This window comes from Centropristis striata, chromosome 1 (assembly GCF_030273125.1).
Source record: "Centropristis striata isolate RG_2023a ecotype Rhode Island chromosome 1, C.striata_1.0, whole genome shotgun sequence".
Lineage (NCBI taxonomy): Eukaryota > Metazoa > Chordata > Actinopteri > Perciformes > Serranidae > Centropristis > Centropristis striata.
In genome coordinates this window covers 32,836,770-32,852,054 of record NC_081517.1, presented here as the reverse complement: position 1 = coordinate 32,852,054, position 15,285 = coordinate 32,836,770, and the positions used below count along the sequence as shown (strand labels likewise).

General features: G+C 38.7%; 1 protein-coding gene across 6 annotated transcripts in view; it reads left to right on the top strand.

Annotated features, from left to right (window-relative positions):
• The window catches only part of grin2bb (glutamate receptor, ionotropic, N-methyl D-aspartate 2B, genome duplicate b), a 114,162-nt gene that overhangs the window by 7,749 nt on the left and 91,128 nt on the right, over positions 1-15,285 (top strand). For all 6 annotated transcript variants that reach the window (XM_059338894.1, XM_059338901.1, XM_059338877.1 and 3 more), the window contains one exon: positions 303-996. In XM_059338894.1, coding sequence (XP_059194877.1) covers positions 988-996 — 9 coding nt within the window. In that variant the 5' untranslated portion in view covers positions 303-987. The remainder of the gene's footprint in view (positions 1-302; positions 997-15,285) is intronic.

The following is a 15,285-nucleotide window of genomic DNA, read 5'->3' as shown; positions in this document are numbered from 1 at the left end:
TGGCAAAAATCTGAGTTTGAGTCAGGAACTGAGTTTAAGAAACACTGGATTACAGCGAAAGGATAAAACAAAAGTGCTGCAAGCATCTCCTATGAAGAAAACAGCAGAGAAATATTACTAGGCAACACCGTTCAGCACATTGAGATTGCAGTGAAAGGGGGCATGTAGACACAGCGGCTTGACTGAGTTAAGCCTTGACCTCAGAGGCAATTGACTTGTGTACACAGTGGCATTCAGCCTTCACCAACAACACATCCATCCTCTGCCATCTGACTCTGTCCTTCTCTTCTTCTTCCCTTCAGACTGAGGAAGAGGAGAGTGCAGAGCCGGCCGCAACGCTGATCACCATGACTGGCTAGAGCAAGGCGAAGGCAAGAAAGCCAAAGAAGAGAAATCAGGGAGGGAAGAAGAAGAACAAGAAGAAGAGGAGTACGTACACACCCACTGCTGCTCATCTCCACGGCAACTGTGTTCACACGCTCGCAGACTTCTGGGAGGAGACCTTAGCGAGCTGCATCAAGAGCGTTGGAGGAAGGGGAAAGAGAGTCGGATGGAAAGAGACGAATGAAAGAGCGTCCCATCATCACTCACCGTTTATCATTTTTGAGTTCAGTTTATTGGGTTCACACACACGCTGACATTTTGAATTGATGGTCAACTTTTAAAGTCTTACGATCTGAGTCAGAAGCATATTTCAGCCAGGTTAGATCCTCTCCCATTGTTTCTAAGCAGTTAATATTATCACAATTTAGAAACTTCACCCCTGCCACTCTCCCACTCTACTAACGCCCCAGCAGCACCCACCTCCACTCTCACTCAACCCAAGAACGCTGACCCCCTACGTCCTGCAAAGACCCCACCTCAGTCTTCTGTGCGTGACTTCATCTGACTACCATCCCTTCATCCGAGGCTATGAGAGGAGGAGTCGAATCTCAGATCACTCCATCATGCCAGTTCTGAAGAGTAGAGAGGAGATCCGGGCTGGCAATGTTCAAGGTAGGCGTTTTGATTCCAATAATTTGATTACATTCGTGTATCTGTGAGCATTTTTCGAAAGTTTTCCACCCAAAATCCACTCGCTGGTTTTTTGATGAGGTGAATTTAAGATTAATTTAGGCCTCAAACTTTTTAAGTTAAAAATGGTCCGAACTATTATTTCAAATTTGGATTGTTTTTTTTTTACTTTTCTTTTGCTTAAAGAATTTACAGGGTTTTCAGTCCTGCAGTCCTGCAGGAGGGTTGAGGACATTTGAAATGTAGCTATTTCAATGTTTAAATTTATCTGACATTGTCAGGATTTTTATTTTTCTGCAACGCAAACCCAAATTCTTGCAGTTTAGTGGGAGTCCCTAATATATCAGGGACACAGGTAACATGTTTTACATGTCCTGTGAATATAATCCAATTAATCTAATTCCCATATGATGTATTTTGATGTGTGGGAATGTAGTCAGTGTGTGTTTCCTGGGCTGTTTCAATGTTTTTAACATAAAGGTCGGAATTAGATTAGATTAGATTAGATTTTTATTTGTCATTGCACAGAAATACAACGAAATTCAATGCACTCAGGTACTGGACTCATAAAAAAAGCATAATAAATAGTAAATAATACGGGAACACTTCAACAATGAGGTTGGCTTGACCATAGACTTTTTTCAGTTCCTGTACTTCTTGATTGGTTTATAGGCCATGTTTGCATCACCTAGGCTGCCTGTTTCATGTTGTTGGTCTCTTTTAAAGAACTTGAATATTTTTCACTGCTTTGGGTTTTTGTCAGACAGTTTTCTGTTCTTGGATGTGCATCTCTACAGCTGAGGCGATTAATTTCTCTAAAAGAATAACAAACATGAAAAGATAAACAACATAATAACATAAAAACACCACAATATTCTGAAATGCAATACTTGAACCACGCATAAACAAGAGACAATATTTCAACATTAAATGTCAGTTGTATTTTTTAATAACGATATACTTATTTCTTTGAAAAAAAAACAAATGATTAAAACCAAGACTTCCTCATCATGCACGTGGGCCGGGTGGCACCCCAATAAAATGGTGTCGGAAAAGCAAAATATTTTATAAGACATTAAAAAATAGATTGCTATTTGGTGAATCATTTATCAAAATTGACCATATTTTTCGGACAATTGGCGGTTAATGGTGATTAATCGATTTATTACCTTATCCTTTTAGCTCAAGTCCTAACTTTATCCAAGTTTTGTTTCCTGCGTAGCGTGATCGTTAATTCAACCCTAATTTTGGGGCAAAAAATTGTCCTCAATCATTTAAATCACAGGTTATGTAAAACATTAGAGGAGGTGGAAATAATTGATTGAAACTATGGCTGAACTACTTGGAAAAAAGTCATGCATATATTTTGACTGAAATTGCAATTAGGATATGATTCATGATATTGGAGGTAATGATCTATGCACCAGTATTCTCATTGACGTTGAAAAATCTAAAATGACCATGTATGTATGTATATATATATATATATATATATATATACATATGTGTGTGTGTGTGTGTGCATGTGTGTAATGAGTTTGTTTTTGAAGAATAAATCCCAGTCAGGTATGTTTTCCTTAAACTTATGACAGTTATTGATTTTAAGGCAGACAAACAGAGGACAGGAAAGAGAACGATGAAGAACATTCACAGTGCAAAAGAAGAAAGGACAGATTGTCTTGTTTTTAGTCACACATTCTTTCTCGCGGTGCCTTGTGAGGGAGCCCAGTGCTGAGATAACGGATAACGAGGCACCAACTTCAATAAGCCCATCAAAACGACGCGCAGTGCTGCTTCACAAGGGAAAACAGGTCTCGACAATTGTAACTGTGTAAAGCAGGAGAATGGGGAAGCTGAAACCCATTTTATTGCTGAGCTTGTGCTCCTTTCAGCAGCCGCTCAAGAGTTTGATAAAAGGCGCGTTTAAAAGATGGAGGGTCGTGTAAAGATAATGAAAAGAGGCTGTGTGAGAGAGTAAAAGAAAAGAGATAAGGTAAAAACAGCTAAAAAGGCACATGACATTCATGTGCACGGAATTAACTTTTAGACTAGTTAACAGCCATTTTCATTTTGTGTGTGTGTGTGAATGTTTTTGATACAGAAAATGCTCAAAATCCCACGTTCTGCCACAGTGTCCGGCTGCTGCCAATGGAACCAGTCCAGGATTTGTCTCTTGGTGGCATCGTGGATTAGATTCTTGGCAGGATTGTTTTAGCTTTGGGTGAGACTAGTTAAAGCTCACAAATCTAAACTCAGCTTTTTTTTCCCACATTTGCATTCACCGACTCATAGGATCTGATGTAACTATCTAATTATGATGCGCCTCTCTGTTGAAGCGTGACTTAGAGGAGGTGTGTGACAGCTGGTTATGTGCCTCCTTCACAACACAACAGCTTCAACACTGAGCAGACCAACTGTATTCTACTCCTTATTCACATATGCTGCGCAGACACTGCATTCTACAGCTCTCGAATTCCTCGCTGCAACATTTCAATCTAAACTTCACCCTCTGTCTCGACAGTTGGGTATTGGCTGACACTGCAGGCTTGAAATGGCTGCATGTGAACTGTGTTTCTAGGGCAGATTTTCCATCTAAAAAAAAAACGAGGGGAGAGAACATGGCAGAGAGTGCGCAAGGGGTTAAGGCGTGGCAGACAGAAAAGGAGACAGACAGGAAAAGATCCAGGCACAGGCGGTAAATCCAGAGGGAGCTTCACTGACAGTGGATGAAGGAGACAGCTTTGTAGACAGATGTAGCTCTGAGTGTGTAAGCAACAAGGCCTAGGAGGGGCGTGTTGTTGCAGCGTCGTGATGCTGCATGTTTTTGAGTGAGAGAGTGGGTTGGGTAGAGGGGATTACTGAATCCCAGCGTTAGTGGCTCTCTTGTCATGCGGGCAGCACGGTCCCCCCGTTTTGATCAGTGGACCGTGAACAGAGTGGCGGCAGTGAAGCGCCATGAATATATGGGCGTCGAGGTGTTGATGCTGAGACTCACACACAGCTGTCTGACTCAGTTTTGGATGCAAGCCTCATGTGACCAGCTTTACAAATGTTGATTGAGTCGTTGAAGGATTACAGGTGCTGAACAGCCTGGTGTTTATTGTTTACTCAGAGCCAGTGAGGGAGAGGAAGGGAGGGAGAGAAGTGCGAAGTAGTTACACAATGCCTCAGAAAAGCCACTATCATCCATGCATTTTTAGATTTTCTTCGAGTGCATGGAACAACATCTAGAAATAATAAGAATTTAATATTATCTCAGGTGCCAGTTTTGTAGTTAAAATGAATCTAATCTGAAGGCTGAAACATGTTTCTCTGGACTGCATGTAGGCGAATGGAACATGGGACGTTAATGTGGCCCTTTCTTTTATTCTTATATGTACAATTAGTGTATTGTCTGTTTTTTTTATTTCTCCGTTTCAAACCTGCCTCTCGACAGGAGTTTGACCAACCAATCAGTTTGTTTGACATGTAGATGTGTGCAACAATAGCCAAGCAGTTGTGGTCAATAGTAGGGCTGATTAATTAAATTTTGAATTATGATTTGGCTCCATTTTCAACAATTATGAAAACAAGACAATCGCGATAAAAATCAGTGGTGCAATCTGTTTCACAATGATTCATTTAGTCTTTTTTTAAAAAGTCAGCGATCCCTTGTCACCTGTTTTTAGTGTACTACTAATGTTACAACATCTTATTCATTTTGTTATAATTTCTGTATTTATTTATCTTGTTTGTTTTTTTTATTAATGTTTTTCAGTTGAATTCAATGCAATGTTTAAGAAAATCTACGGTCATGATTATGATTTTTGCCATAATCGAGCAGCCCTTGGCAGCAGGACACACAGTGGTTCAGATGGACAGTGCATTCATACTATACATTGTGAATTTTGAATTTGAACAGATGGTTACAGATGTAATGTGAATTTTCCCTAACGGTTTAAATGGTAGGAAAAAAAAGACAGGCCAGACAGAGACGTGTAATAAACTGGAAACTTGAGTGTAAATGGCTTCCCGTTTTTGTAAGACACAGAAAACTCAAGATGCCTCTTCTACCTCTCCTCTTTATACCTAGTCATGTGTGACTGTGAGAGAAGGAGGAAGAGCTAAGAATAGAGAGAAGGGGGCCCAATGCTGTGATGCCGCCTCTACCCACGTTGCTCAGCTTCTCGTGTGCCGTTCTGTTACTGAAGTCAGCAGGCATTCAACCAGTTTTTGTTGATATCTGTTTGTGCAGGCTCTACCGAAATGCAACACAAACTGTAGCTACTGCCATTTGTCATTTTTATTTTTCATTGATGCAGAATTGGAGCCACAGATCTGTCTTTCACCCTGTATACAGTGTTCACTAACAACATGATCAGAATGTCTGGGCTCGCACATGCAGAAATTTCATCACAAACTGTCACTTTTTCATGTCACGCCAAAGGGAGGGCTTTTGAAGCTCTTCCACTGAGAGACAGGAAAGAAGAGTCATAGATTTTTTTTCATGTAATGTCTCAGACCCGTGGAAGAGACCGATAGAACAAAAGACAAGATCTGCTGGCTGAGAAGAGGGTCGAGGTGTGGAGATGAGAGGAACTGATGAAGGGTTTGATAGCTGAACGAGACTGAGTAATATTTGATGATACTGTCCTCAAAAGGCGCACAAGAAACAGACATCAGGACTCACAAGAAATCATGTCAAGCAGATGGCTCTGCTTAGAGGGGATGATAACATGATAATTATGTTTTCAAAGAGGGAGAGGGACATGATGAAAGGAAGGAGAACAACAAAAAATAATTTAATTGAATCAGACGGAGAAATAGGTCTGTGTGATGCTACTCATCAACAGAGTTAGTTTTCTTTAATGAGGAGGAAATCTTGACGGGTTGAGGTCTTTTGGCGAGTAATTCATTTTTGTAAACAGCCATATGCCATTAAAAATAATAATACCCTTTTGTGGTAAGGGTGAAGTTATTGTTGTATTCCCATCTTTTGTAATGAAAAAAAAAATATATAAAAAAATATAAATACATATAATATCAGGAAAAAGAACTTAAAAGTGATATTTCCCTGTTGTTTATAATTATAAAACAGGGCTAGGTGCTATATTAAAACTGTGAAAATATCAAAACGCGCATTTTGCAAAGCCTGTATTCAGGAACTGCGTCTTTTAACGACGTGATGTCACAACTATGATTTATATAGGTAGAAAGTGGCTCTACACTGCTGTTACAGTCATTCCCCCGCTGCAGTGATGGTGCATAAACGCCAAGAGTGCAGATGCCGAAGACCAATCAGAGCAGACTGGCCTTAACCCATTTAGGCCTGAAACGCCTGGAAAAAATGCCTGTAAAACCTATGGGCGAGTGTGTCAACGCCTTCTAAATAATAGATTTTTCCGCCTCTGTAGCAGACAGAAATGAAATTCAAAAAGTATTTGAGAGCTTATACCTGTTATATTTGAGCTCCCTCCGCTATAGTCGTCTCCCGCGATGATTTCAAAGTTCTGGAAAAGTCCCATGTTGCATTGCGACACTCCCACATGTATTCTGATGCATTTCATTGGCCAAGTGGCCGAAAATAGGTGGAAAAAACTACAAATACTACAAAACGACGTATCCGTATAATGCAACAGTGCCCCAGGTTCTAATGGTAGAAATGCGGTAATGCTTTCCTGGCTTAAATGGGTTAACAGAGCAGAGGGGCTTAAAGGGAGTGAATACAGGTATATAGAGACAGACTGTATGAGAAAAATAATGTGTTTTTTCAACATTATCTCATGTCAACATGTTCTTGTAGAAAATCCAATTACAAGTATGACCCTGAAAATGAGCATATTATGCCCCCTTTGAAATCAGATTTCGACTTGTTGATATTTCACAGCCGTTTTGCAGTGCTATTAGCAGGTGGCAGCTATTTGACATCCCCAGTGGCTGTGTTTCCTAAACCGTTCCAAGTGTCAATGAATCTTTCTCCATTCGACCCTCAGTGGGGGCAACTTGTCAATTAATTAGCCGTGACTTGAGACTTAGGAGTGGGTTTGGAGAGCAGACATCTGCCGAGGTGAGGACGAAAGTGCCCCTCCACATATACTGACTTGAACATGAAGGAACAACACAAGCTCACTGGGGAAGAGCTGCAGTTGTCAGTGATTTTTTTCTTCTATTTCTAACAAAGCAGACGAACAGGTGATCAGTGAGACAGAGGCAAGGCTGAAAGGTAGAGCGAACCTCTCAGGGGGGTAAATTGGAAGGTGAGGAAAGAGAAAAAGAGGACATGTCACGATGCATCTGAGGCTCTGCTGCCACATTTAGGCCTAAGTGGAAGGGAGTGTGTGGGCTTATATTACTGACATTTATTTGTGTAGGTGCAATTGGATCCTAAAATAAATGTTCCCGGTTTTGGTTGGATGAAGAGTTGAGAAGATCAGAAAATTAATTAACTATTTTTAATGAGTAAATAATATGCCCATTATTGCCAAATCCAGAGTTTTGATTAACTTCTAAATAGTATATTTGGGTTTTGGGCTGTTAGCAACAAAAGCAACACTTTTAACACATTTCTTTTCTGACTTTTAGACTTTTTTAAGGTCTGAAATCAAGAATACAACCATCAGATCAATCAATAATAATACAAAAAAAAGTATTATTATTATTATGTATTTGCTGCAGAGTTTTATTTGAATTCAGATGTCAGTGTAGTACTTTAGAACGGCAAATAACTATTATTTTTATTAGCTGATCATCGTTTGGTCTATTATATGTAAAAAAAATAGTAAAAAATGTCCATCCCAAAGTGATGTCTTGTTTTGTCAGATATTCAGTCCAATATCATGTCACATAGAACAAAGCAGGGAATCTACATATTTGTTAGTCTGAAAAAATGACTCTAGTAGGTGATTATTTTTCTGCCAATCGCATAAAATCATATTTATTTTAAGAATGTAGGTATATTAAGCTGTAACAAAGTTTTGCACCCCCTGGCAAAAGTCATTAGGTAACAAGAAAGAACAACTTGTGGTATTGCATATTTCTAAAATAAATAAATACAAATGCTTAAAAGATTTATTTACAATTATACAAGTAAATACAAGGCTGAAACACCCATTCTTCAAACACAGACACACACACACACACACACACACACACAAACACGGTGGCCAGTTAATTATGTACACAAATGTGAAGCGACCCACTAAAAGAGATTGATTAACAATGTCGTTACACTGTCATTCTGTACTATTCAAATGTTTTGCCCACCCCATTTTCACACATTAGCAGCTCATTAACATTACTTGAGCTCCTTCTTGTTGCATAATCATGGCAAACTCAAATGACAGAATGCCATCATAGCACCGCTAAAAAAAATTGAGAGACCAGGATGAAATCAGTGGTACATCTCAGATTATCAGCGACAAATCTTAAGGCTTTTTTCTTTTAAAGCTGCTTTAGATAAGGGAGTTCATAGAGTATCAGGAGGTCCACTTAGATTCAAATGAATCACAGCCTGAATCATGGTTTATATAATCTTGTGAGGTTGTGATGATAATGGAGGTTTTCAGTAGGTTCAGATAATAATCTGAGAGACTTGATAAAGAGTGGAGAACCAGGACAAGCTGCTGAGTAGAGACGTTGGTCCAGTCCAGATGAAGATGACCAACTCTTTACATGCTCAATTCATGTATTAATGTACTTTATTGAGTTACTTTTATAGACATGAATGTTAAATGAGCAATGACACATGCTTTATTACATACAAATATATATGTTTTCCTCATAGACAAAAAACTGTTGCAAATTTTTAATTTTTTTTATTCTTGTGATCACAGAAATCAGCACTAGTCACATGCTTAAGGTCAATAAGTGCATTACTGAACACATTTGCTATTTCTGTTTAAGAAAGAAGAAATAGCTGTGCACACAATGGGTTGGTAAAGTGGAATATAAATAGAAAGGTGTGGTAATTATTAATAATTAACGCTCAGCCAGTCACATTACATGTCACACCTTTTTAAACAGCTCTGCAGATTATAATGGTGCCTTGTATGCTTGGTTTGCCCAACGGAGACGGGAGTTCAAACTAGGTTCTCTGGGTAGGAAAATAATGTAGTTGTCGGGAAGATTCAAACTTAACAGATGTGAATATACAGCGTCACCAATATGCTGCTAAAAGCAGGTTATGTGGCTCCCCATGTTTTCTATTCATAATGGTTCATAGTTTGCTTGTTCTAATACATTGATGCACAAATATTAATTAATATTCATTGTAAATCATTAATCTTTGCACAGGAAAGACTTTACAGGAATCTCTACTAGTAACATTTTTCATTTAAGATGTAAGATTAAATGTCTACTGATAGAAAGATATATGATAGTGTTTATTATGCGTTATTCTGTAATTGCCACACATGTCTTTTGTGCATTTTGTTGTTTTTGTGATGCCCTGGTCCAAAATAACAAAATTCCTACTTTGATTTATTTTTGGCAATGCAGACTGTGCAGAACACAAACATAACAAAACATTCAAGAACAGGAAAAAAGCAAGATGTAGCCTTTCATGTTATTTGTCTTTGTTTATACATGAAACTGGGCTCCAAATCAGCAGGTGTTTTCTAGATGTTGTTTGGTTGGTGACGAACAGACAGAGTTGTCATGTCTTAGGATCAGTTATGGGTATAATATGTGTAATTTCTGCAGAAAGCTTAAAAACAACTAGACCTTTGTTATACTTTTTATTCAGTTGTGTACTTACAGTATCCTAAATGTTTTTCTGTATTGTTCAAACCCAGAGAAAGCTAATTATTTTCAAGGTAACGAGGCGTTTCATTTGGTCCCTTTTAGACGTCAACCATTTAAGCCCTAGAGTTTGCTCAAACTTTCTGGGAAACACCAGATGATTTGTTAGAGTAATTGTAAATCATACAATGTAACAGTAATACAACATTTTTTCTGCCACACAGCATAATTTATTTAATAATTGCTGCCATTTTGCAACACAGTAATCCAGTATCAATCTCATTTATTAATATAATATTTTAATATCTGTCACTTACTACATTGTGCTACTATGACAAGTGGCTCATGCTAGCCACCAAACTATATCATTTATAATATCACAACGTTCAACACTCTCATAAAGTTATCAGCACGATTACATTTTCCACATAATGTTCGCAACTGTAGCTCTATGGGTAGTCATCTTATCTAATGGTAAGTTAGAAAATTAACATTTTTAATTTGAATGAAATGACAAAAGGGAAATAAACGTGACTAAACATACGGTGACTTAAACCTCAATACATGAATCTATCTTTCAACATTTCTTTCTGAATCACATCACATAGATTTTCGTCAGCAGCGGCAGTTAAGCAATGATACAACGAGTCCCATGAGCCCATGCTGCTTCATGACACCATACTGAGCATTTCAATAAATAAAATGAATGAAACAAAACGACACAGTCTGGCACAGAGGTCTTGCTTGCAGGCAGTACAGCTACAGGTGCTGGCAGAGGTGTAAGGACGCAGAGGTCTTGGGCCTTTGTCAGTTTTATAATTCCTCTTAATTACCTTAGGCCGAACAAAGTGGATAAGTCGGTCTTTCATTACAAGAAGTCTCATGAGTCCTTGCTGCCACCGGCATGCTATCAAAACCTCAAGAGAGCTGTAGCAGTTGAATGCTCATATTTTGCCACCGCTAACGTAGTAGATACCAAATTGGCTTAGAGTGAGGATAGAAAACTCCAGTATCATGTTTCAGCCTTTCAGAAAGGCCAGTGAAAGAAACCTGAGAAAATACATTATTGACTGAGGCTGAAGAGAGCGTGTGGCTGACTCTTTATAGACCGCGCTGCTTCAGATAAAAAGGGGATAACATATTGCATCAGAGGGAGTTATGATACCCTTTAGAAAGGAAAAAAACAGGCTGGAAACCTGTAGTATATGGTGTGGACTCTTGTGACATATTGTTCGTGAAACATGGTTCTACATGCACTATGTAGTGGTGGTCCAGGCTGCAAAGACCCCTGAATCGCTGCAGAGAGGACACACTAAATTAAGCCCAGAGCAGGATATATAACCTCAGTGGAATAAATGACTTCAATGAGGTAATGAAGACCCTGATGGATGGATGGATTCTGCCTCAATACTACATTTTCTTCATCCCTGTGTCATCTTGAGTGTGTATATTTAGCTGCGTATACTTGCGTGTGCATGTGTTGCACAAGTGTGGCCATGTGTATGTGTGTGCACTCGCAGTTTTGTGTGCATGTCCTTCAGTTTATTTGCTTCTGATGAAGAGACCATATAATGTTATTTTATTATTTTATTGTTTTATTTACGTTATTAAGTGTAATTAGCAGAGTGAGGATTCTTGACCAGACTAAAGTGCACTTAATGAAGCGACCATGAACCTCTTCAATAAACTAGTAATTTCTTTTTCTACCATTCTGGCCTGTCTACACGCCAACAGCTAGGTGACAGATTATACAATAGAGAACACTATATTAGAAGATTTCTCAAAGACTCCAATAACACTACCATGATACACACTGTTGGTTACTGTCCCATATATATTATTTTCCCAAGACACTTTATTTTTTTTGCCTAGACTGCTTTTCTGCTATTCAAAAACAGTATCTTTTCTTTCAGCCACTCTCTTCCCACCCTGTTACTAAATTAAAAATCTTTAAGCGTCCAAGAGAATCAACGTGATTTAAAAGATAAAGTGGGTGATTTTCTATATTTTTCTCACTGGCAGTAAATCCCATTAAAGCCCTACAACAAAACTATTGTCTGTGTAGCCAAAGCCTGATATAGCTTATCCCTCTGTGACTCTGTAAACTTTAAAAAAAAAATAAAGCCACACTGTTGCAGTAGGTGACGCGTTCCTTCATTACGATGGAAATGGCAGTTTATTTCTAGTCTTTCTCAAAATAACCGTTCAGCTGCCGTCAATACTCACAAGGCCACCAAATGTGTGTTAATCCACAGCTGAAAATGCATTTACTCCGTTTGTTTGAGTTTCTGGAAACTACCACACACTTCTATTTATAAATGAAACTAAATACGTATGAGCTATTTTAAAATATTTACTTCCTCAGTAGAAACAAATGGGCTCTGTGCCGAAGGCCATAGACATGGTGGGAAAGTATTGAGAGAATAAGTCCTTGTTCAAATTTACTCTAGCTCTGCGTGAAAATAAGAAGCCTCCTCATTAATTTCAATGTGGACAGCTCAGGGTACCAACACGCGGCACAGGAAAACACAGGGTCATCCAGGAAAAAAGGTGAATGTTTGGCTCAAGTTTTGGCCGTAACACATCATCTGATGAACGATTAAGTAATTGCAGCTATAATCATTTCCTTGAGCTGTGTGTGAGAGTATTATGAATCACTGTGAGCTGAAAGCACCGTGATGAGCCTTTGAAACTCAAGGATCTGTTACTCAAATCTGTCTGGATGATATTTGAGGGCTGCTAACACGTTGTTTTGGTCTTTTTCTGGATTTGTTAATAATAACAAAATGTGTGATTGGAAGCATATTTTTATTCAATTCTGACTAAGACAGTATCGTAGAGAGTCTTCGCAGCAAACATTCAACTCGCAGTGACAGTTGACTTTGAGAGAGTGAATTGAATGATTACAGAGGATGTAAATAGAACGTGCGTTGACTTCCACCGCCCCTGCAGGGGAGTCATTATAGCTGCGTGATGTCTGATTACCTGACTGAACACAACGTCACACAGCTCTGACTGACAGATCAGAACGTAATTCACCCAAAACATCCCCAGCGTCTTTTGTGCAGGTAATTTAAGAATCAGGACAGTTGGCTGTGATTCTTTGTTGTATTGGAGTAAACAAAAAGCTAAAAAGGGATGATTTTTATTTACTTCTCATCTTTCATTAATTTGTGTCACAGCTACAGATGCAATAGAAATTGTTTGCTCAGGGCAAGTCAACAAAATATAAATGTAAAGAAAAAGTCATTTTCTTTTCCTTTGCTCTTTTTTGTTTTATGCGAAGGTCACCTGAACCAGAATTTGAATACCAGCGTCTTACAGTGTGTTCTAGGCTCCTCTGGATAAAGAGATGTAAACATACTGCAGATTGAGGTGCAAAAATGTCAGCATGTAAAGTTTTTCTGGTATCCTGACAATAGAGGTGGGAATCAGCAGGAGGCCCCACGATACGATATTATTGCGATTTTAAGCATTTTGCAATATGGTGAGTATTGTGATACAATATATTGCGATTTAACTGTTTAACTGCATTTTGTGTCCACAAAATTAAATTCAATCAGAATTGTTTTGTTAAATAAGAGAACATTCTCAGTCTATTCATCTCACTTCAGTCTTTTTATCTCTCCACAATGAGAGTCAAACCCGCTGACTGACCAACAAAGTATTCAGTCAAACTGAACTTAAACATATATGGACGACAACAACTGCAGCATTTTCTCAAACTTTCCCCAAGGTTAAGCTTCACTGCTCTGAATTGTTTTGAATGAAACATAAAATAAAGCATAACTTTGCAGCTCTATTTCTCCAACTTCTCGACCCAAATGTTGCCTATAGATTCCTTAGATCTTCTAGTTTCATATGATAAAAGTTAGCCTGCTACGGCCTCTGGAAAAAACAAAAACGTAGAAAATACTGACTGCCGCCGGAACGCTAAATATCGATATTTGGCAGCCGTGAATCTATTTAATATTGCCACGCAAAATGTGGCGGTACTATGCTATGCTTTTTTCCCCCACCTCTATTTGATAGTGGAAATTTGTGCTGAAATTTATTGTCCGAGTTATTTATCGCGATCCATGATAAATATATAGTCTCATCCCCTATTTGGACAGATATTTTGCCTTTCACGTATTCCGTATTTCCTCTTGGGATTTATTGCCATTTTGACAAAACTCTGATAAACTGCCAAACTGATTTATTAGAAACAGTTGCGGTTCAGCTACTGTGACGTTTAGGTCTATTTTTTTAAAAAGGGCCCTTCAGCTCGACAGATGTTTAAAATAAAGACAACACTTGCCAGGGTTATTCTCAATTAATGCTGATTTAAAAAAAATAAATAAATAGAGTCCCATATGCACAAAGCATTTGTCATAGGAAACTTGTTGGGTAGATGTGTTGGAAAACCAGACTGTACTTAGTAGAATAAAATACATTTTTGGACATATTGTGGTAAACAGAAATGTTAAACATTGTCACCTGCTGTGACATCTCTCCTTTAAATGAACTGAAAAACTGAAAACGTTTTTTTACAGTTGCCAGGTCATTGTGTGTTAAAATGTATTTTCTTATCTATTAAAGCACACTATGATTTGTTTTTATTCATAAATCATATCTGGTGTAGTGCATGCTTCAGTGCAGATGACAAAAGTACCACTCTTACCTGTAACTGACCACCCACTGAATGTAAATGTGCTCCTTAATAGATATGCCTGTCAGTTTATGTTATCCACAATGCCTTTCAAATGGTATACAGCGCAGCCCACCACATCAAGTCTCCAGGGATATAGTAGAGCCTGATAATGATGGCCTACGTATGTTTTAAATAGCGTGGCAGATTCAGTTCTAATGTCTTTTAGGCTGCCGCTTGGAGCCTCTGCAGTATAAACACTATAGTCTGTAATCCCTGGCAATATTAAGGAACAAACATCTGACTGTTAAAGTCCACACACATTCATTACTGTGGGGGGCGAGTTGATCGAGGCACTCGGTTCATGGCTTGATTGATCATGTGGAATCTTTATTGGCAGATTGGAAGTCCAGAGTATGTGTGAGCGTGTGCAGTTACGCGTTTCAAGCAGCGCTGGTTATTCTATTGGTGGCTTGTGCCATTTGACAGACTTCTGTGATCAATGCTCTTTGTAAATGTTAAGTGTGATATGACGGATGGCCCTGTCTTATTGGCATGATCCGGCTCGACCTCTGAGCCTGCTGTATGCTCATGAACCTGACTGTGTGCGTGTATGTGCATGAAAGGGTTGAGAAACAGACGGCATATATGTAAAAAGAGGGCTCAGATGTCAGTGATGAACAGTGTCTGACCTATACGTTGAAACCATTTACACGGCCAGCTCAGCATTTATGCATGTTTCTTTATGGGAGCACCGGGTAGAAGATTGACCATGTCTGCAGTAAATTACTGGATGCAAACAATGCACACATGTGGGTGTTTTGTGTAGCTGTTGAACAGCACTTACCCATGTTTTCTCTTCGCTGCATATGTTATTGTAATTGCTGTGTAAGTGTCAACTTTGATTCGTTGACGCCATGTTA